The 23,845-nt window shown below is 29.7% G+C and overlaps 1 protein-coding gene across 1 annotated transcript in view; it reads right to left on the bottom strand.

Moving 5' to 3' along the window:
• Positions 1-3,176: 3,176 nt before the first annotated feature.
• LOC129959293 (serine-rich adhesin for platelets-like) overlaps positions 3,177-23,845 on the bottom strand; it is an 83,995-nt gene continuing 63,326 nt past the window's right edge. The window contains exons 24-35 of the mRNA XM_056072113.1: positions 23,558-23,770; positions 22,194-22,397; positions 20,823-20,984; positions 18,309-18,563; positions 16,806-17,027; positions 14,604-14,774; positions 13,286-13,483; positions 8,287-12,753; positions 7,444-7,488; positions 6,363-6,542; positions 5,015-5,110; positions 3,177-3,654 (exon numbers count right to left, since the gene is read on the bottom strand). Of these exons, the coding sequence (XP_055928088.1) occupies positions 3,479-3,654; positions 5,015-5,110; positions 6,363-6,542; positions 7,444-7,488; positions 8,287-12,753; positions 13,286-13,483; positions 14,604-14,774; positions 16,806-17,027; positions 18,309-18,563; positions 20,823-20,984; positions 22,194-22,397; positions 23,558-23,770 (6,389 nt within the window). The 3' untranslated portion in view covers positions 3,177-3,478. The remainder of the gene's footprint in view (positions 3,655-5,014; positions 5,111-6,362; positions 6,543-7,443; positions 7,489-8,286; positions 12,754-13,285; positions 13,484-14,603; positions 14,775-16,805; positions 17,028-18,308; positions 18,564-20,822; positions 20,985-22,193; positions 22,398-23,557; positions 23,771-23,845) is intronic.

The following is a 23,845-nucleotide window of genomic DNA, read 5'->3' as shown; positions in this document are numbered from 1 at the left end:
CAGTTGAATATTCGTAAAGTAATAATTTAAAAATATTACAAGAAATTTCGTCGCAACTTTTTAAATAATTATGTAGGAATGATTTTTTTTTTTTCAAATTTATCATTTCGTAAGAATCTTATTTTCGTAGCAAATTATTTTAATGAATTCGAAATTTTGTGTATTCAAAAATTGATCATAGCTGCTGTATCAGCATTTAATATAAATGGCTCTGAGTGTTAAAAGATCAGTACTACATTCCCGTGATGATATTAATATATTTTCACAGGAATGTTGTATTGAGCATTTAATAGTCGGCTTCATATACTTTTAACATTCACTTCGTCCTTTTAACATTAAAATATGTCTAAAATTCAACTGAAGTAAGGAAAAAAACAAAAAAAACAAAAAAAAAAAAACAAAAAAAAACAAAAAAAAAAAAAACTGATTAGTTATGAAAATACTCCCAGAATTTAAATCCCTTCCGAAAGCATTTTAATCCGACACCTGAACAAGTAAGTGAAGTTTTATATTATTATTTGTTTTCTCGCCTACGAAGCTGAGAAAGTATTGTAATCGCTAAGAAAATCCATCCCGAGATTTTGATATATTTCCATATTTTAAACCTTGCATTTTTTTTTAATTCTGTCCATACATCAGTCAACATGATAGCTCAAAAAACAAATGAAACCTAATATAAGGTCTATAACAAAAATTGTAGATTTTTATCAAGTTTTGGTCGAAATACATAAACGTGAATTCTATTTGTCTATCCATCTTCAAAGTAGTCCACATTAATTCAAAGACGCAGCGAGTTAAACTGGTGATACTTGGCAAGTGGTTTTGTCTTCAGAATTGTAAATCTGTATTCATTTTTGAAAAATTCCGTTTGTCACTCATTATATTGTATGTATGTGATAGCGACAAAGCTAACGCAAAACTCTTCACAGTATGAAAATCCAAAATATTCTTTATTATCTTCTTTATACGGCAAAGTTATAAGTCAGCCATCTAACTCTCCGACCCGTCACGAAGGCACACAGATTGAAACCATAAAAACTGAATGACCGGACCGCCGCAACAGCAACATTGGCAAGAACTGTGGTTGAGTCCTAAGGGCCGTCACCGACCACGGTACAACTCTCCCCGAAGGAAGTACGTCCCGTCATCGAAGAGAGGAGTCAGATCCCCCCCTATTAGTGTACCCTCCAGGGTGGCGAGATCCAACCACCATGTCGGAAGCATCTCATCCTCATTTCGAGGTGCCCCCTCCGGGGGGTTACGCCAAAGCTATAAAAAACTTTCGCCATACTGTGGAAGTCTAAAGTGTATTTATCCAAGTTATCTTCTCTATATGACAAATCTAAGCCAAATATGCGGCACAATTTGGAAATCCAAAGTCCATGATCTATTCTCTTTTCTGTACTACAATGCTAAATACAAAATGTGCCATGGTCCAAAATTTATACTCGGTTCATTCCTCTATATGACAAAGCTAAATACAAAAGGCATCATATAGTGGAAGTATGCGAGTCCCGAGGGAAACCTCACTCAGTTTTCTATCATTTTAAAACTTTACCATGAATTAATTTTATCTTAAATTACTATAATGTGGTTTTTAATGTGAAATAAACCAAAAAAAATAGACATAACTTTAAAATCTAAAGCTTTATTTAAAAATGACGTTCTTTACACATTATGAATACATTTAACATTGACACAAACATTAATGAGCATGTATAAATTAATAAATAAAACATTACAAAACAAATTATTTTTCACAACTGTGTCATGCACTATTGCTAAATGAAATGCCCAATTTCCAAAAGTCCAAAACAAAGCTAAATCTGCAAACAAAATGGATTAAAAAACACCATAATTACATTTTTGTTACCAAAAACCTGTAAGTCTAAAACATCCTGAGACATTTAATGTATCTAGAAGGAAGATAGACCGAGGTGTTCAGCAGCAACATAATTGAACAGCACAATTTTAAATTTTCTTTGATAAAAGATATACAGAAAATGAAAGAACTCGAAATGCATAATTCTTACAAAAATTGCATGTAAAAAATATTATTTACAAATAAAAAAAAACCCTATTAATTGAGTTTTCGATTGTTTGAAATCGTTAAAAAAGTACTCAGGATAAGCATTATTTTTAATTCAGTATGAATTCAATTGTATTTAGTTAAAAAAAACGATGGTTTTTTTTTATTGAAAAAAACGAACGATTTCTCGAATAAATATAAAGAATCCGAACCCACCCAGTTGTGCTTGTGTCTCTAATAACTGAATAGTTGGATTTGGCACAACATTGTAAAAAAAGAAATAGATTCCTTTTCCAACAACTGAGACACCCAAATTTGAAATCCCAAAATTAAATAATATATTTAAAAAAAGACACACAAAAATAAAACAGCAATAAATAAAATAAATATTCCACATAAATAATTTTGGTACTTCAAAAGCATCATTAAAAAAATCATAATTGTTTTAAATCAATTAACAGAAAAATGACTCTGAATACGAAAAGAGCTAATTTTATCATTAATGTCCTGGTTTATAAATAATTAAAGGTAATAATTACTTTTGTAAATGCATTATTTCAGAATTTGTTTATTTTTTAAAATGTCACTAAGCAGAGCTTTGAGTATTACCAAAGAAGTTAATACTTTTCACAATAATTCTGAGTATGCAGTTAGAATTTTCAGCATAACTTTGATTATTTAGCTGATTTCTACAATGATTCTGGTTAATTTACAGAATTGAATTATTTTACATTACACTTCTGAATATTCAGTCAATATTCAAAATTATTTTCATAATTTAACGACTTTTAATTGCAATTATGAAAATTCATTTAATTTCACGATAATTCTGGTTATACATAAAATTATTATAACAATATATGCCGATCTATTATTAACGTAACGATACTTCCAGGAATACCATTAATGAAAACATTTATCATACTGTTATGAAACTAAAATATCCAACTGAATAGTCTTTCATATTATTAGGAAACTAAATAATTCAACTGAATAATTTTTAATATAATTGTTAAACTAAATAATTCAATTGAATAATTTTTAATATTATTGTGAAATTAAATAATCCAAAGGAATAATTTTCCGCAAACAATTATGATTTTTAATTAAACAGCATTAAGTACAACACATATCCCACAAGGAATTTTTTAAACATTGCACCCGTTTCCATTTCTAGGAAAAAACACAAAAACAATCACAAATCCCATAAAAAAATAAACTAACAGCACCAAACTGAAGCAAAAAGTTAACACTTTTTTCTTCTTTAAACGGTTGCTGAGGAAATCCCAAACAAAAATAATCAAAATAGAAGGTTACACTCAGAAACTTGAGGTAGCCGTTCTTTCAATTAAAAAAAGAGAGTTCTAATGATGAGAAAAACGGCAGTGGCACAATTGGGTTGTCCCAATCATATTTCTTTCTGGTACCTATTAGTCACCGGGGTTCCAACTACCTTTTCTTGAAGAATTCTCTGTTGAGTCGCAAAAGAAGTGGAGCTTGAGGTTGACAATCTCTGGGATCACATTTCATGATGCCACCCATTTCACAGCGGCATAACATACAAGGACCACTGGAAGGCCGCACCACTTGGTGTACCCGATATACATTTCCTTCGATTTCACATCCTAAAATATAACAAATGTAGACCAATTTAATTCCTCGGAATTTCCTTGATATTTTATTTCTGAAGAAATTTTTATTAAGGGCTAATTTCAATTACAATTGTTGATGCAGTTAACCTCAATATGCATATTTTCTGGAATTTTTTGTTAACATGACGTATTTTATTTTGCATTTTCTACGCTTTTATTTAATTGATCTTGAAAAGATGGAATTAGGTAGTCAATAATTTTTTCATTTTCTGATGCTACTAGAGTTTTGAAATTTCGTACAGCTGTGCTTTCGCAATGACAATATAATATTTAAATACTTTTAGAACTTAATTATAAGCTTATTCTTTAACTTCAATTAAAATTTGATTATATAATATAAAATGCTATCTGATAACGAATTTGAGAAAAAAAATAATAGCAAGATTTTATAATATTCATAATGATAAGCTATAAAACGCATCAAATATTAAAAAAGTTAAAAATTATAGAAATAATAAGAGTTTTTAAAAACACGCTTTTATAAATGACAGAAAATATTTTTAAACAAAAATCTTGAGGGAGGTCAAAACATCATTGTAAAATATGACACTGTTAAGGAATACTTTAAATTGAAATTTTAATCACGTTTACGATATATTTTAATTTTATATGCGTGTTTAAAAATTTTCCTTTTTGTAGCATTCATCATGACTTAATTTCCATGTACAGTTGTTTTCGATGAATCATGGCTCTTGTGATTTCATTTAATTTTCAGATACTTAATAAAACATCTTCAACTCTTAAGTGATTCATTGAAAGCCTATATTAATAACTATTTTTTTATTTTATTATTTTCAAACTGAATTATGGCAATACATGTATCCTAGAAGCACACAAATATTGTATAATGTTATTAAATATTGAATAATATAATGCATATATATTGAATAATATATATATACATAATATTGCAAAATATTATACAATATATTGTTCTATCTGCGTAGTCTTGAAATTAATTACATTTTGCATAATAAACAGTTTAGGTATTTAATACAGAAAATTAGGAATTTTTTCAATGTTTATTGAATAACTACTGGATAAATGGATAAGTTTATAACTGCGTTTAATAATTCCTATTATTAAAATTCATTTATAAACCGAAATGAGAGCATATATCTTTTTGATTCGAAAACAATAAATTATTTCAAACAAAACTATTTAGAAACTCCAAATTATCATTTAAAAATATATTTCACGAAAACTGGGAATCTATTGATTTTGTATTGCAGAAATGAACTATATTTTTACTAGAATCTTTAAATTTCCATGCATTCCTTTTTTAGACACAATATAGAAAGGGATGTATTTAGCTGTGACATGAGATAATTACCTGTGTTTTGATCAGCAGGTGGCAAGTATTTTCCTATTCTTGGGTCTGGTGTCGTAGTTGTTGTAGTAGATAAATTAAAATGCATTTCTTGAACAGCTGTAAGAGAAAGCATTTCAATCTTAAAAAAAATTGTAGGAGGTGCGCATTTTATTAAAAATATACTGTAATTAGATGTTTTGATGTTCATAAACTAGAATTCATATCTTATCTCCATACTATCTCCCCGCTTGGAATATTTCAAAACTCACAACTCCCTCTGCAAGATTAATTTGGTGTGGAAAATATCACTTTATCTTCTTAATTACTAATCCTTTAAACTTCGTGTTATCAGAAACCCCCAGGGTAAATTTCTTAAGATTGTGCTACGTGCCAGCGTCATTTTACTCTAACAAAAGATTGTATGGAAACGGATGTCACGATTGCTAGTAATCAAAATGACCTTTCTTGGTTCTTTTTTCACCAATTTTCGATTTGTAGGTTTATAATTCTTTCATCTATTCTGGTGCAGCATTATACTGAATAGAATTTCATTCATAAACCGATGCCTTATTAAAACGTGGGGCCCTACAATCAGTAAAACTAATGCTATTCTTATTATAGAGAAGCTAGAAAATCGGCGCAGTGTATGAAACAGGCGTCGTAAAAATGAATAGTCTTGTTTACAGAATACTTTCATCCTTCTCAGACTTTTTTAATGCAGGATTTCACAATACTTCAATTATGATACAGCCCTTTCTCATCAATGTATCAATTATCTCTACTTTAAGCATTTTGGTATTGAAAACGAATAATATAATTTCAAAAAATAATTCAGCTCCAAAATGCATTAATAACAACTCAAATAATATAATAGTAAAATTCAAAATTAATACAATGAAATTCCATTTTTTTTTTCTACTTGGACGAATTTTCATAAAAAAACTTCACAAACGGTGTTTTTAGAAAAAAAGATTTCATGTATAGAAAAATAACCGATTTTAGAATTAAGTTATAAAAAATAAATCTAACTGAAAGGAATTTTTAAAAGCACACTTTTAAAAATTAACACTGATGTCCTAAAGCACACTGATGTCCTAAACATCAGAATTTTTTATTTCAATTATTTTCTACTTTTAATATTGATATTCATCATTTTTCAAATTCACTATCAGATGGTGCCACTGATGCGGAAAGAAAATTTAATTTAATTAAAGATTACATATTAATTAAATTGTCTGTTGTACAAAAATATAAATTGTACTTATAACACAAGCGGATTAGAAAGCAGGAAAAATCAATTACGAAATTCCGCCATCAAAACATGAAAAGAATAAGCTGGACAAAAGTGGTTATTTTATAATTAACTTACGGCAATGGAATCTCGGACAGCAGAAACCATTTATAGGGGTAGCGTAACATCCCCTGATAGGAGGTGGACAGCTCTGTTGAAGACAGATGATATCACCACGGAAACAGAAGCAGAATTCACATGGATCCTTTCGTGGTATTTGCTCGGCGGAATTATAGACTTCATTTTCATACAGGCAATCTATAATCAGAAAAAATAACTTGTAAGGTAAATAGATCAGCCAGGTTTATTCAACATCATACTGTATTTTTTTTTATTAATGGCCAAGACTGATAAATTTTAAAAGGTATTTTGTTGTACCATTATATTTAATAATCTTTTCAGAAAAAAAAAAGAAAAAAAAAAAAAAGGAAGCAAACATAAATATTGAAATTATTTTATGTAATTTTACACTCTCTTCAGAATTTTATTATAAGTTAAAATAAATTTTGATATTTTTATTGTCTTGCAATATGAATTAGATTTTATTTGTACACACAAGGATAAATTTTAATATACTATATATTTAATTAAATTTATTTTAATAAAAAATATTTAATTATAATAATTATACAGGGTGACCATGAAGTAAAATACATTATTTGGACGTATTTGCAGCTAAAACTAATGAATGGAATAAAAAAAAAAATCACAAGCAGAGTGTGAAAGGCATAAAAAAATAACGGATAAAGTCGGTTAAGAGAAATTTTGAAAACGTTGAAGCGAAAGCTGGGGAAGAATTATTATGAACACACGGAGATAGAATAAAGCAAAATTTCATTAAAGTTATAAAAGAATCCACTTATGTAAATAAATCGCATATAGGCTGAAACTCAAAGAAAAAATCTTTTATTTATCAACACTAGGTTCTCCTGACTCGTGCAAAACATTCCTTTGTGTTGACCTCTTCTATGTATAAAATATTGCATCGACAACTATTCCAACAATTTTTTTCGGAATTGAGCTCTCGATGTTTTTCAGTGGATTTATATTTGGTTTCCTTATCTTTAGCTACGAATGTCCCCCCAAAAGGGGAATTATTTTATGGCCAACCGGTATTATACCAAAATAAAATGAATGCAATTACAAAATCATTACTTACATCCGTCTTCTGGCAAATGATGAGGGCTTTCATCAGCTGGTTTGGCTGGAAGAAACATAAATACAAGGTTAAAAATGCAGACACACAACAAAAATACAATACTCAGATTTTCATCTCCATAAATGCAATCTTCTAAACACATCTTTGAGCTTAAATTTTTTTCTTCTCTTGATATTTTACTAAGCGAATTGTTAAAATAAGTTTCAAGCAGGAAATTAAACTAATTTTCTTGTAGAAAATGAGAAATATTTTTTAATTTCATTTTTTAAGTGATTACCTAAAAGTTAGTGAACAATATATATTTTTATTTTTAAATTTCTTAACATGCAATATATCTATTCCTTTTCACCAACCGTAATCATTAATACGAAAGTTTTCTCATAAATCAAATAAAAAACATAGAATTCAAGAAAGATAGAAATAAAAGCATAAGAGTAATACGTTATTCTAAAAAAGATTCATATTACTCTTCATACTACTTCAAAATATTTTATTAGCGATTTTCATAAAATATTTTATGCACATCCCATTTTGATAACCATAAGATCAACACATGTTTGAGCTCAAAAAGACTTCTAAATATAAAAATATATCTAACTAGTTTTCAGAAAATATTTAGAATGATAGAATACAATTAATGTCATCAGTACTGGAAAATTTGCATACAGTTGTATCTTTCTTATACTAGTAGTCAGAATTCATTATGAATTTTACTTTGGAATAGAAGAAGTCAGTTTTTTTTATGTCAGTTTCACTTGAATGCTGTTTGATGCTTAAATGTTATTATCCTACTGTCTATAACTAAAAAATGAATAAGTTTTTGAAGTAATAAGGAAACTTTACCTGTAGTGTGCTTGTGTGAAGGACCGGATGTTGTTGATGATGATGACAATGATGATGATTTATGGCTCTCAGCGAGAATAGATGGTGGACTAGAATGAGGGAAAAAGCTGGCAATTGTCTCCAATATCTCTTCATGGGTGGTACTGGAACTTGTATCATGAGCTGATATTGTTACATCTTCCTGAGATTTACTTGTTCCAGTAGTTAACGAGGCTTCACTAATATCGACTGCCGACGAAGTACTTGTTTGCGGTTGAGCAGTAGTTGAATCCACTGCATGTTTTGTAGTTGTACTTACAAAGAGTGGCGAATAAGTACTATGTTCTTCTGTGAAAGCTGATTCACTATCAGAGACGAAAGATTTTATTGTTACTTTCTTATCTTGATCTTCGGAAAGGTTCAAGTCGTATGATGTTGTAATTGTACTGTCTGTCACTACTTTTGTATCTGAGTGATTTGACAAAGAGTCTTTAATGGTAAAGGATTCAATATCATATATTTTCTCAGCTCCTTCTGGTTGAGTTTCTTTGTCAAGTGAGCTTTCAAGCGCGTTTGAAGTTGTTTCGAATGATGTAGATGTAGTTATGTGTGTAGAAGAAATACTATCACGTGAAACTCCTAACGCTTCTATGGTTACTATCGTGGAAGATGAAGGAGATGTCTCTGAAATCTCAGAAATTCCTTCTTCATTTTTAATTTCGTAACTTTTGGTTGTTTCGTGTATTGTTTCAGTGAATGATTCATTCTGATGACTTGAGAAAGTAGAAAATTGATCCTCTACTGAAACTGAAGGTAATTTCTTTGTTATAATTATATCACTTTCATCACTTGTAGTGATACCATGATGTTCAGAAATTTCATCATTAAATGAGAACTCTGTATGCAAATCAGAATAATCTTGTGTTGAAATAACACCTTCTGTTTTACTATGATCCAAATGAAGATTTTCTTGAGGTGGACGGGTGTTGTCGTTGAAAAGTTCTGTTACATGTGTAGAATGAATATCAGTTTGTTTCGGAAGGGAAGTCACGATTTTGCTGGATATTTCGTTCTCTGTAGAATGTACTTCGGCATCAAAGGACTCTTTGATAGAACTTTCAGTAGTGGAAGAAAGTTCTATGTCCTCTATTGTTGTTTTCTTCAGCAATATTGCTGAGTCTGGATCAGAGGTTCGATCAGTCGTCGTATCATTTATGAGAAGTGCAGGTGCATAATCTGTTGAAAATTTAGTGTGAATTGTAGACTCTTCCGAAATGTTTTCGTTAGCAACATTATCAGAAACAGTTGTGAGACTATCACCACTTTCAACATGATGAGTTGAATGCTGCTCTTCTGTAGTGGCATTTTCTTCAACAGTATCTGTTGTCTCAGGCTTGGTAGTTGAAAATGAATCCGATTCTTCACTGAATTCAACTGACGAAGATATGTGAGAAATGTATGTAGTATACAAATAGTCATAATCTGTAGGTTTCCTTGAAGTGCTGCTTATTTCAATTCCAGAGACTGTCACAGATTCTTTTTTCTTTTCTGTTTCTTCAGTTGAGATGGTTTGAATAGAAGTGGATGAATTCATGTCAATGTGTGGTTCCTCGGTGAATAGTTCTTTATGTGATTGATCGGTCACATTTTGATCTTCATCAGAAGAGCTCTTTGAGTATTCTGTAGTGAAAAATTCATTCGAACTTATAGTTGTTTTAGCGTGAAGGGTTGGTTTTTGTTTGACTTCGTCTAATGAATGAGTTTCTGAAACGCTTCCTGTATGAGGAGTCAGTGTTATATCGCCCGTAGAAAACGTAGATGAAGCATGTTCAGAATGAGTTACGCTTGTTTCGGAATCACTTTCTGTAGTTTCTGCAATTTTAATTGTCGATTCTTGAGATGACAAATCTTTCTGAGCAACTGTTGATTCTTTTATTGATGTAACTCCGAAGTCAGCCGCCGACTTCCTGTCAACATTTACTGACTGCTCTGTCTGAGTGTCTGTTACAGATGCAAAAGTTGAATCTGAATGAACAGTTGATTTTATAATTTCACTTTTTTGTGTTGCAGATTCATCGATTAAAGTGGAAAACGAAGTTGGAAGCTCTGTAGTATCGTAATGTTGCACAAATTTTGTACTTTCTTCGTGTTTTGGAGGATAATACACTTCCTTATGGAAACCGTAATCTTGCGTTGGAGAAACTGTACTAGAAGAAGTTTCAAATGCAGATGTATCAGAAATTTTTGTCACTTTAGAATCGGAAGTAATTGCTCCACTATCTTCAAATGAGGGCACGGCTTCTTTTTGATCATCTGCGTGCAAAGTTTGATTTGCGAGTTCGATCTCAAATGCATCTACAGTATTTGTTAAATTGGAATGTGATTCTTCTAATTTGTTTACTTCAGTGACAGTTGTGGAGGAAATTTCAAAAGGTTTCTTTTCAACATTTTCCTGATTTACATAGGTTGTATCTGTATCAACAGTTTGTAAATTATCTTGTTGAGAAGGAATTATCGAAAAGTCGATAAGATTTTCCGGAATGAGTGAAGGGGATACCGTTAAAATGTCACTGTCGCTGTCCTGAATGGATTCTTTGGTAATACTTAAGCTCTCTGCATCGGTTTTATGCTTATCTAAAGAAGTTTCAGTGACATCACTTGATAATTCTGAAAGAGATGAGATTCTTTCTGCTGATTCAGTGGTTAAATTTTCAGGTAAAATAGTTTCATCGGATTGAATGGTGCTTAGAGTTGTAAAGAATTTGATGTTTTCTTCCAAACCTTCATCCAAACTTTCTGGTGGGTATGTCTGCTTATGGAAACCGTGATCTTGAGTTGAAATTTTGTCAGTGGTGTGAGCAAGGGAAATGTGAGTTAAGTCTGGTACATTTTCAGATGAAAGTTTCGAATCTGAAGAGGATGTGATTTCATTAATAATGTCACTATCTGTCAAAAAGTTTTCAGGTAAACTGACATCTTTTGTATCATTCAATAAATGCGTTTTGGTGCTTCCAAAAATTTCTCGAGTTTCTTCTGTGACCAAGCTACTTTCTCCTGTCTCTTGCGGATATTTTGTTGTCGACAAATATACAGCATCAGTTTTCGAATCTGTGTCAGTCAAACCGACTTCTGTATCTTTTTGAGCCTCTGAAATTATTTCAGGTGAGAATGTAGATGAAGACTGTGTTTTATCATGATCAGTGATTGAATCTTTAGCCAAGATATCGCTACTTAGCTGCTTAGATTCAGTTGTTTTCACTGATACGTCGTCAGAAGTTGTAGCAGTAAATTCTTTGGCCTCGGAAGTCGTACTTCCAGTATCCCAGCCTTCATAATCCGTAGATTCAGAATCCTCGTATTTTTCTGTTATTTGTTTAATAGAAGAGTCTTTAACAGCCTCATCTCTACTTTGTGTAACGGGTAAAATAGATGGCTTTATTTCGGTAATTACATCTTGGGTTGTACTTTTATCTAAATATTTATCGGTTTCATGGAACTTTTCATCTATTTCTGCATCGGCTTGGAAATATTTGGACGTTGAATGCTGATTTTCAATAACCGCATCAAGTTTTAATGGTTTAGGAGTACTTGTAAGATCGTAAATAGTTGTGAGTGTAGAATGACTGGGACCATCCCTCACACTAATTAATGCAGGTGTAGTGGAAGCCGATTGTTCTTTCTGTTTATTTTCGGGCACAGTCTTTGTAGTTGATGTAGAATCTGCATGTTCTTCAAATGACTCGTCTGTCTCTTCTGACTGTTCAACAAAGCTTGTGCTGTGTTTGATTCCACTTTCAGTAGAAATGGTTTCTCCATCTTCGGGTTTTGGACTAGTTTGGAATTCTGCTTCCACATCAAGCTCACTTTGTTCATTTGAGGAATCGTATGTTGTCTCATCCCCTTCTTGATGAATGAAATTGGAAGAATTAACTTGTTCATTATATTCTTTAGTAGTTATTTCACTTTTACTAGTTTCAGTTTCCTTGACAGTGTCCGCGTAATCACCAGTTGCAGCATGTGTAGCTGTTTCATCACTTATAACTTTAATTTTAGGTGTCAGAGAAGAATCTTCTGCGCTGAAATAACTTTCGGATGTAGGTGCATTTTCAGTTGGTGCTGCAGTTGAATGCTTTTGGAGTTCAGAATATTCAGTATTTATTAAATCTTCTTCTACTCGAATGGAAGAAGTTTCAATTTTTTCACTCTTTGTTGATGTATCAATTGTATCACTAAATTCAGAAATTAAAGTTGTTTTCAATTTATTTTCAATATCTGTTACATCAAAGACATTTGTGCTATGTCCGAAACTTGCAGAAGTTGAAGCTTCATCAGTTTGAGCCGAAACTGTGAAAGAGGTTTTTTCCTGCTCATGGAACTCGGAATGAATATCAGTTGAAACTGCCTCTGTTGCATTGGGTAAAACTGAATGATCATGGCTTTCTTCAGTAGAAACAGATTTTGGTGTACTTGCAAATAAGGTAGTTTGTTCTGAAAAATAAATTACATTTCTTTTATTTTCCCAATATTAATTTTTTCAGCATAATATTATGCATTTTCTTATTAGTATTTAATGGAATTTAACCTTATGAAATCTTATAGCTCTAAATACTAATAAAAGTGTTTCAAGTTTTTTAAAAATACATTGCACCAACATTTGAAACAGAAAGAAGGCTATCAAAAATTTCATGATGTCGTAAATAATGTTAAGACTATTTAATTTACTCTCTATCTCTATTTTAAAAATCCTCGCAAATAGAATGTTTTAGAATAAAATTAAGACTAAAAGCTGAATATTAGGTAAAGCATTTATAAAATTATTATGAAAATTTTAATAAAATTCTTACAAAAAGGATATACTGAAAAATAATTTAACAGGATTTTAACTACATGTTATATTGAAAATTCATATAGTAATGTCGATCAGATATATGATATAAGAAATTTTGACTAAGAGAATTTCTTAGGATATGAAAAAATTAGACCAATCAGATGACTTACATCATGAAAAAAAATATCATACCTTCTTTTGCTGTTGTTTCCTCAGAAATTTCAGTTGTTATGGAATCGGTATGTATTTTTTCGTGATCCGTAAATTTTCCAGAATCTTCAGCAGAGTTATTTTCTTCTTCCAAAATTTTTGCAGTTGTCAATTCAGAAGATTTGCTAACATCACTGACGTCGATTGCAGAAGGTGTAATCCTTTTTGCAATGAGGTCATCTGAAAAAAAAACCCCGAAGATTTATATATAAAAAATTATAATATTCAGGAAAATATAATTGCCAAAAATATTCATCGGAAAATTATTGCTTATTATTTTTTGCTGAACTGTAAATTAAATTTTGAAAAAGGCGATTAATTTTTGATATATTTAAGGCAAATAAGAAACATTTTTCATCGCAGAAATAAATATTAAAGCAATTTAAAAATTAAAATTTAAGGTTACTAATTTCAAAATTTAAATTTACTTAATACTAAAAATTAATTAAAGTTTTACAAGCAATATCCACATATAACGAATATATAGTGTCGACTAAATTATGATAATTTGTTGTAATCTTTTATCGTAGCAAACATTTCATTTGATTCAAATATAAAAAAAATAATTTAAGTTTTTTTAAAACTCTACTTTTATTAGTATACTGAGTATTAAAAAGATATTATATATATTTACTTAACAAGAACTTTAAAGTGTGACACTGTTATAGAAATATTTTAAATAAATGCGGACTTAAAATAACATAAACAATTTCGTTTTTAGCGAATGTTTAGGATTTTACTTCTAATGATATTCCATGTAACTATATTTTTTTAATCGTATTCTTTTCAGCGCCTCATGCTTTTATGTTTTTTTTTCAGTCTTCAGATGTTTTGATACAAAGTTATTTCTGCTTTTTAGTAAACCAGTAAAAAGTCTCTTAAATTTATTTCATTATTTTCTCATTTCAGTGTTTAACATATTTCATAATAGCAAATGCTGTAAATATTCTTATCATTTTTTTTTCTGAAATTTATTGGCATCTCTTGTATGAAATCAGGTTTTTTTTAAAGATTAATAGATTATTTGAAAATTAAGTTTTGAAACTATTGAAATAAAGTATTTTCATCTAGATAACTTTAGGGTAGAAATTTGAAAACTAGCACATCAAGGAATGAGTGAAATCGATGAGAAAATTCTATCGCTACCAACAACCAGTCAAGCGAAATAAAAATATTACAAAGATAAAAATTGGCTTTAAAATAAAGATATTTTCAAATTAATTAATCATTTCAAATATTGTATACTTATTTTTTGTTTGTATATTTGGTGTCAAAATTATTCTATATTTTAAAAATATACCTTTCTCAGAAACATGAGGCAGGGATTCTGCTTCTTCCTCTTCTAAATCTTCGATTGCTTCATGTTCAGTTGGAGAGCTTTCCTTAGGAGTAAATTGAGTTGTTTCTAATAACACCGGTGTTTGAACTGTTTGAGTTATAACTTCAGGTTTCAGTGTGAATGTGGTAGTTCCTATGAATAAAATGCCAATAATGAAATAAATTATCTGAAAATCCAAAACAGTTACAATTTACCAATCTAATTTTATTTAATATCACAGTATTATTCAAATGGTGCATCGTTTATAAATGATTATCTCTATTATAAACATTGTTAGGAAGAAAATATTTTAACTGCTTACAGAAGGAAGTTAAAATTCTGTTTAGGTATGTAATAATTCTCCCAAGTGACTTCTCTTGATCATACGGGCAATATCCAAGCAGTATTTATTTCACGCCATACAATGTGAATCATGACAGCAACCATAATGAAGCAGAGTAGACTGCAGCATGAAAAGTTTCCAAATGCCTATTTAAATCTTCTGAAATTACTTCTTGTATCTTTATTTTATCGTAATATGTCTTAGATTCTGTCTTAACGATTTCTTTGCGTTGCAACAGAGGACGAATTCAAGGTACACTGAGAAAATGCTTAAGATGATTACAAAATGACCTACCACATGGTTGTTGCCCTTGTGATTAAGGAAAATCATTTATAGTAAATATTATATGCTCGAATAAAAACTTGAACTTCTTCAACAGTATTGTATTCTGATTTTTTTTCTTTATGTTATGATTTACAGGGAGTTGTAGCCATTTGTGATTGGCACAACTGTTTTAAATAGATTTGTTCTTTTAAGCATATGTGTACATCCAGCGAAACAATTTATCTTTTTGTTAGAATACGAAGCAAATCTAATACGGAAAATAACTAAGATTTGATAAAAACAAATAAAAGTATCAGAAGAAACATGAGGGATCGTTCTCCTCTCGAATTTATCGTTAAATCGCACATATGGCGTTCGAATATGTATTTTGGAGTATGAATTTGTAAGGGAATCAAATATGTATTTTGCAAAAATATATCTTCCCTCAAACCAATTGGGTTCAAAATTTAGCACTGATCTATATTTTGGTCTAAAGATAACATAAGAAAATACACGCATTTAGCTTTTTGTATTTTGAGTTATTGCGTTCTCACTTTTTGTATTTTGAGTTATTGCGTTCTCATAATTACGAATTCAAGAACAAATAGGCAATCAATCCGATGATAGATTTGATTAAAAACTAGATGTACTATTCAGATAAAAAACGCATGATAATCAAATTTTTTGTATTTTCTGGCTATCATGTTTTCCTGCACTCCGATGCACAGACAGACTTCCCGTAGACGGATTTCGTCCCAAATTTAATTTTTAAAAAACCCTGCAATATTGGTGTAAGGACCACATATTAAATTTCATTTTTCTAACTTTTTGCGCTCATAGGCAGACAGACCTATCGTGCTCATAGGCAGACAGACTTATTTCCAAAAATGTTTTTTTCCCAATCTTGCAGATGCCTAAAACGTGGTGATTCATTATATTCTTGTATTTGAATTTTTTGACGATTCTGATACTTTTTAATGCAGTATACAAACTAGAAAGTAAAGTAATAGTTGCAGGGGGAATATTTTTAGAGATTTTTCTTGCTGTAAGTTGCCTAAAACCCTATCGTGATGAATATGAACGGAAAGACAGACTTCCTTTAATGGATTTCCCCTAAAATTTGACAAAAATTTACAATTTTTATTTAAAGAGCATTCATAGCAGGTTTTAAATACCATTGTGCTCATGGGCAATTTAAAGAGATTGACAATATTCCAAGTATACAGAGGATTAAAGCAAATCTTGAGATTGCATGTTTTTACGATTATCATGCTTTCGCTTTCTATGATTCAAAAGTGTAAAAGTAAAAGTAATGAATCAAATCTGCATTCATTTATATTTTTTTACATTAATTAAACTATTCCTTATGTCACGGTCAACAGAATTATCAATAGATATTATTTATGTTAACTCAGAAAAGAGCAATTTACTAAAATAGGAAATGCTTGATAATCTATTAAAATTACTTAATTCAAAGATAAAATTTTATTTAAGAAAATGAAAAAGTACTATAGTTGCAGAATTGTTTAAAAGTATGGCAGTGATTAAAAGGAGTTTCAAAAGAATAAGACTAATACCTGAGTGAACAATTGTTGGAACTACAGTTGAATCTGATGAGAATATAACATGAGTGTCCGATTTCACAGGCTCAGATGTCAGCTCCGGTGCTTTTGATGTCACAAAAGAATGATGAGATTCTTCACTGACAGCTTGTGTTGTTTCTACGGTCAATTCCATCTTTTCGTCAGTGGGTTTTTCAGAAATTGCAGGAGTTTGAGGTGCGGCCGTAGATGTGACTTCTATAATTATTGATTTCAAAAATTAATAATGCTTGAAGAGTACCTTTATATAGATTATACGATAAGAAAGATATCTGAAAAAATCATTATAACTAGCTCTCTTCTATCTTATGACTTTAAACGAGTAGTTCTTGTATATATATAAATTTATTTCGAGTATCTTGGAGACAGCTCTAACGATTTGGATCAATTTTTTTATTTAGATAAACTTTTACTTTTTAAGTTTATTTATTTAGACGTCTTTTCTGAAAAATGCGATTTTACACACACACACACACACACACACACACACACACACACACACACACACACACACACACACACACACACACACACACACACACAAAAGCATTTTTTTTATAACTGAAATTGACATACATGACCTGCATAAGCCTATCAGAAGTGGTTGGGGCTTCCTTGCATTTTTCTTATGTTCGATCCCATGTTTGTAATTCAGTTAGATTTCATTTATAAGAGCCATAGGATAGGATTTTATTTGTAATTAAAAAAAAAAAACTGCCGAATGAAGCTCAGTTTCTTAGGTACTATATAATTACCTTCGAATATGTATAATGAATTCTAAAATAATGCAAACACGTATAAGTAATTCAGAAACTTTGTAATAGTTCAGATAGAACATGCAAAATATAAAAAAAAGTCATGAGTGAAACCTATTGTAAGCTTTTATTAACATTTCGTAAGGTATTCAGTTAGTTAGGGTTTTAATTTCTGCTTGTTTAAGAAAATTACTCTTAGCCATGCAAAATTTCTAAACTCTTTTTATACTTTATACTATAGATATTTTTTCATGCAGCAGGAAAAAAATCGAATACATGGAGAAAAATGCCATTTTTATACTATGTTCCTTCTCAGTCACAAATTAGAAAATATTATAAAATTTCTCTCTTCTCATTGAAATAGTATTATTTAAATGTAGTTTATTATAAAATAATAAAATATTACTTATTGTTTTTCGTCTAATACATAGAAATCAAATTTCAGATTTTCATGATTTAGTAAATAAATCAAATGTTTTACTTCAGTGTTTCGACAATAGAATTTCTCCTTCAAAATTAACAGCGTAAATTGATTTTGTACAGGAAATGAAAAGGTAAATGGAAAAAATCGGTAACAAAAAAATTATAGATGAAAATTATGTTATGATATCGATACATTATTTCAAATAATTTCATAAAATTTGATATCAATTAGCTCTAAAAAACCCTGTTAAAATTACACTTATATAATGAATTTTAATAGATCTAAATCAAAAATAATTACCTTCTACAGAAATTGAAGGCTCATGAGTATGCGACAGTTTAATATGAGATTCGGGTTTCTCAGTTTGTTTTGGAGGATCTGTAAATGTTTCAATAGTCTCTTCGTCCTCTGAATGATCAACTATATGACTACTATTATTAAAATCAACAATGGCATCCTCGGAATGTTCAGATATCTTAATCGATGTCAAATCACCAGCCACAGAAGTTGATGCGAAATCTTTATGAGTACCTGGATGAGCAGTTGTTGTGCTTTCTAAAAACATCAGAAAATACTCATATTTATGGATTATGAAAGAAAAATAATTAAAAATGTTAAATCATAAAAGTCATATTTATATGAAATAAAATATACAAATAATAAACTTTTTTTTTATGAGAGAGTAAAATTTAGAAAATAAGATATTCGAAGGTATTGTTATTAATACTTCTACTAAGGTCGAGAAACTTTATAATTAAGTAACTAGATAAGACACATATATAATAAAGTAATAAGATTAAAAATGTATATAAGGTAAAATATCTCTAAATAGTGTATATAATCCTGGCTAACATAGTCAATCACAACCGCTTACTTTACAAAATCGAGCCGGAGATTCAACTTAACATATTCTAGAAAAGGAAAATCAAAGATCTGTAAACTGGAAGTGATGTGTGGTGCAACATACCATGTCTTGAATTTTTCAACAAATCATTAAAACAACTTATCAACCTAATAAAAGTCTGAATATTTCATCCACTAAAATTTCTATTGTGGTAAAGGAGTTTTATGATACCAGCAATCTCTCTTTTTGAATGTGCCAACCTGATAATTTTTTTTAAATCGAAGATTTTTAGTCTGCGGCTAAGTCAATAAGAATTTGCCTTTAATTTTTATAATTTATTACAACGGAACAGAATTTTAAATTACATCTTTTTTCAAATAATCATCACACTGGTATCCAATCCACTTGAGGAAATTCTCCACAAACTTTCCGATACCTTCAGAAAAAATGCTTTCGATTGAGTAACAAGCCAAATATGTACAATTTGATTTACCTGGGAGACGAATTGATGGCTCTTAACCCTTTCTAGGGCCGTGGGAAATATGCTTCCCACCAAATTTATCAATCTTTGTATGAAATTATGTAGGTTGGCATAAGTTCTGACAAATTTTTTTAGTAAGTCAGAAAATTAGATGCTTCAGTTCTTTATCTCAGACAAAATTATGTGTGTTGATTTGTTACTTAATTATTAATTAACCAAATTAATTAATTAAATTAAATTTATCTAATAAGCTAAACGAATCCCTTTTCTTATTCTAATTTCAAGCCTAAAAATATTTTAACATAATATGACTAGAAAAAAATGGCCCTTTAAAGGGTTAAAGCAAGTTTAAGTGACCAAACATATGATAATCCAATGATAAGAAATCTGGACTATATACAGGATGCTCAATTTTTAGAAATAGAGATTCTGGAGAGTTTAAATGATCTGGAATGTGGTTGGAAGTCTTATACTTCACGCTTATAAAATAGTTTTTGAATCGTTCATTCCTCATGTAAATTCTTCATTGTAATAGAATATTGTCCCCGTATTATACTGAAAACCTTCAGTGAATTTCAGCTTCTAGTAAACCTTCAAACCTCTAGAAACGGATTAAGGATAAGAGTTTTTTTGGCACAAGCGGAGAGTGATGCGGCAAAGTTTATTTCTCACTTGTGCAAAATGAAATGATAAAATTAAAGCTCATTACAAGCGAAGAAAAAGATGCCATTTAGCGGTTAGCAAGCATACAAAACTGCATTTGCAGTCTACAAACGGTTAGAACAAAAGCGCAGATGCTTATTGACTTAAGCTCGCAAATTACTTTTAGAAATACTTCCAAAACAATCACAAGGCCGATTTTGTAATTTCCTTATGTATGCAATCATGTACTACAATAGCTATATTTATTAAAAAAGTGCTTTTGCATCAGGAAGTGAACAACACAAAGATTTTATTTGCGACGTGTTAGGAGCGAAATGTAAAATTTCAAGAACCTATAGGAGAAAGTAATGGAATTATACAGGGAAGTTCAATAAGACAATAGTTCAGCGCTATCGACATAGTAGTAAATGATATTTTATGTTCATCACTAATTAAACTGGAAATTGAAAGAGTGAGTATCAGTTGGTGCAATATGTATTATTGTTCCAACTAGTTCGAGCATTTGCATACTTTGTACTTCGTTCTAAAGAAATTACACTACTACCCATGGGATATACATTGAGTGTCATATATTACTTGATTAACAGTTCTAACAAATATTTATTTAATTTTCAATGATATATTCAAGAGTGACTGAGATACAATTGCTATATGTTTCGCATTTTACTGCTAGGGGCGCTATAAATGACCTCACTTTTAACGTATACTCATTTATGTAACTTACACACCACTTTTATAATTATAACATCTTCCGTTCACAAATTAATTGTTTGCATGATTTACACATTTTCCAACTCGTATAAAAGACAGATTTTAGATATTTTACCTGAAACCGTAGTGGAAACTTTTTTGACTGTAGTTGGTCTCTCTGTAGTCTCATATTTTACCGTTGATGAATCTTTTGCATCTTTTATAGATTCATATGCTGTGGAGACTACTGTATCTACGGCTCCCTCGACATTCTCTGGGTTTGTATGTCTGTCAATACCTATAGATCAAAGACAGAATTAAATTTTCCTGACGATATAATTGCGGCTTTTGAATATTATTGCATTTTAAATATGAGATTATATATATATATATATATATATATATATATGGAATTTTGCGATATATTTGTAATTGCTTACTGAAAAGTTTCATTTTTATAATTTAGATACTTGTGCTTTCTAGATGACAATATATAAGTTTAATATTTTCAGAATCAATAGCTACTTAATTGATCTAATTAAATTTTTATTTTTTAAGAGTAGCGCTACCTGATAGCTAGTTTGAGAAAAAATTGACTTCAAGATTCTAATTACTTAATTTATAATTCATTATTATTAATTAATTATATATAAACTAAAAAATTGAAAATGATAAAAATGGAAACATTCTATTTTTTATTAGTCAGATAAAAGAGCGCTTTTAGAAATAGGTTTCATTACTAATAGAGATGATTATTATATGATATTCATACAGTATTTGCCTCTCTAGTTAGTTAATTATTAACTAGATGACGCTTTTAATGTTGTGTATAAACTTAAAATGATAACATTTGAAAAACAGAATAACTTGACGTATAGTTATGGGTTAAAGCAAAATTCTCTATGAAAATTACGCATTTTAAAAAGAAAAAAAGCGGCATTTTTTGAAAATTTAATATTTTGCTTTAAATTTTACTTTCGAAATTTTAAATTCAGATTCATTATGAAAAAGAATTATCTACTGACTGCTTATAACCGCAAACAAGAGAATGAAAACATATTTATCGTATTGTTTGCATTAGAAAAAACTCATTAAAATTGGTATACTAATAAACAAAGCCATAAATAAAATAAAAATAAGGTATCGGAAACACTGTCTACATAAATTAACAAAATTTTACTTTCGAACTTGCGTTTTTGTGATGAAAGCTTTTTAAATTGAAGTTTCTGTGTAAATAAAATAAGGATTCACATCATGCAGCGGCTGCAATATTTATAGCGGGCTAAAAGTATTAGAGTATATATCAAAAAATGCTCCTCAATACTTTTAAATTGAAGTGGGCATAATAATTGTTAGTTAGCAGTGCGACTACTTATAATTTTTAGTAAAGATCTGATCCATGAAAAACTCGTTATGCATTTATTTTTAATCTTTCTCAGTGTTCATGTGATTTGGTCATTCAGTAGTGTGGGATGTCTCGCACGGATTAGAGTATCTTTATGCTTACCTTGCTTACCATTTTCCCATTTTATTTGAAATGCTTTTAATTTATATTCACCTTTTACAGTTTCAGCTTCCTCTTGAGCAGTTGAGCCTGTAGCATCCACAGAGACTAAATTCTCCGGTTCAGAAGTTGAAACGGCAAAAGCATTTGGTATATTACTGGCATCTGTTATGGCATTTGTAGTTTTTTCAGGTACGTACGAAGTTTCTAATCATATTGAAGAAAAATATTTTGATTAAAATAAAAAGAATTAGAAAAAGCAAATGAAATATCTTTAGAATTTTGATATTATTGAAATAAGCAACCTGGGTATTTTATATCTTAATCTTCTTAGTGAAGATTAAAAAAAATGTATGTTTTCGTTTTAAAGATATCATTGACTAGACTTCAAACAGCAAACTATAAAATAAAACATTTTTAACTTCTTTTACTGAATGGAATCTGTAATTTCCTTAGTATTAAAGTAAAGCAAATTTTGTTATAATACGGATATTTTTGTACAGCAACTTATCCATTTTTATGGCCGTCTAATTTAAGAATACGTTCATTCCTTAAATTAATTATTAATCATATTCGTATTCATTTCGAAATCACATTTTTTTTTTTGTAAATAAAGCAAATTTTGAAAAATAATGCAATTTTTATTTAGTCAACTTTTTAAGAAAAACGACTGGTCTCCAATATATTTAATATGGAATTCACTAAATAACTGCTTTAAATATAAAACAGTATACAATTGATTGAAGTTAATTTATTTCTTCCAAATTAAAAAGATTATATATATATAATTCTTGAAATTAATTTTCTTTATTAACCTTGTAATTTTTAATCACTTATCAATAATTTTTTGCTTAAAGGGCTGAAGTTTCCAAATGAATACCAGATGCTAATTAAAAAATATTATTAATATGCTTTAAAAAAGTGTCCTTAGAAAAACTTCGTTTAACTGTATAAACCCCCAAAATATATCTGGTAAATAACTTTTTTGTTCCTCATTATTTAACATTTTAAATAGTTTTCCATTTGAAGTTACATGAATATGAAAACTATTAAAACGTTACAAACAATAAAGTAACGCCAAGTCTAAAAATTAATTAGAAACCTAAATTCAGTGCATGTTTTTTTAATTTGTTGGCCGAAATGGATTGCATCATGGTTCACAAGTGTGAGGAAAGTAATCCATTATGATAACATCGTCCTATCCTCATTTCTCGCAAACTTATCATTTGATTCTTCATAGAATAAAAGGAAAAAAGAAAGAAATCACTCTAGTTGCTCGAATATTCCATTGTAAGTTAGGAATCGCATTAAAGAAAAACTCCCAGAATATTAAACGATTTTCAATCAAAGAATACTTTTCAACATACCATGGTGAGAATGTGTTGGTGAGATGATAGTTTTATCAGTTGTCTCCGAGTGGTATTCAGTGCTTTCAGAAATGGATATTCCCTCACTTGTACCTCTCGATTCATCTTCAGTAACGATAGAAGCTATTTTTTCATCTGGTAAAATTCCATTTTCCTTTGGTTGATCAGTTGAGGTCGAAACTGAATGATAAGGTTCTTGAGTCGTCACAATATCTAAAAATATCATAAATCCAGTTTAAAATATAAATGTGTACAAATTAAAGGCATCCGTAGACAGGAAAATATTTT

Source organism: Argiope bruennichi, chromosome X1 (assembly GCF_947563725.1).
Source record: "Argiope bruennichi chromosome X1, qqArgBrue1.1, whole genome shotgun sequence".
NCBI classification, from domain to species: domain Eukaryota; kingdom Metazoa; phylum Arthropoda; class Arachnida; order Araneae; family Araneidae; genus Argiope; species Argiope bruennichi.
Note: the sequence above shows the minus strand (reverse complement) of the source record. Positions and strands in the feature narration are given on the sequence as shown.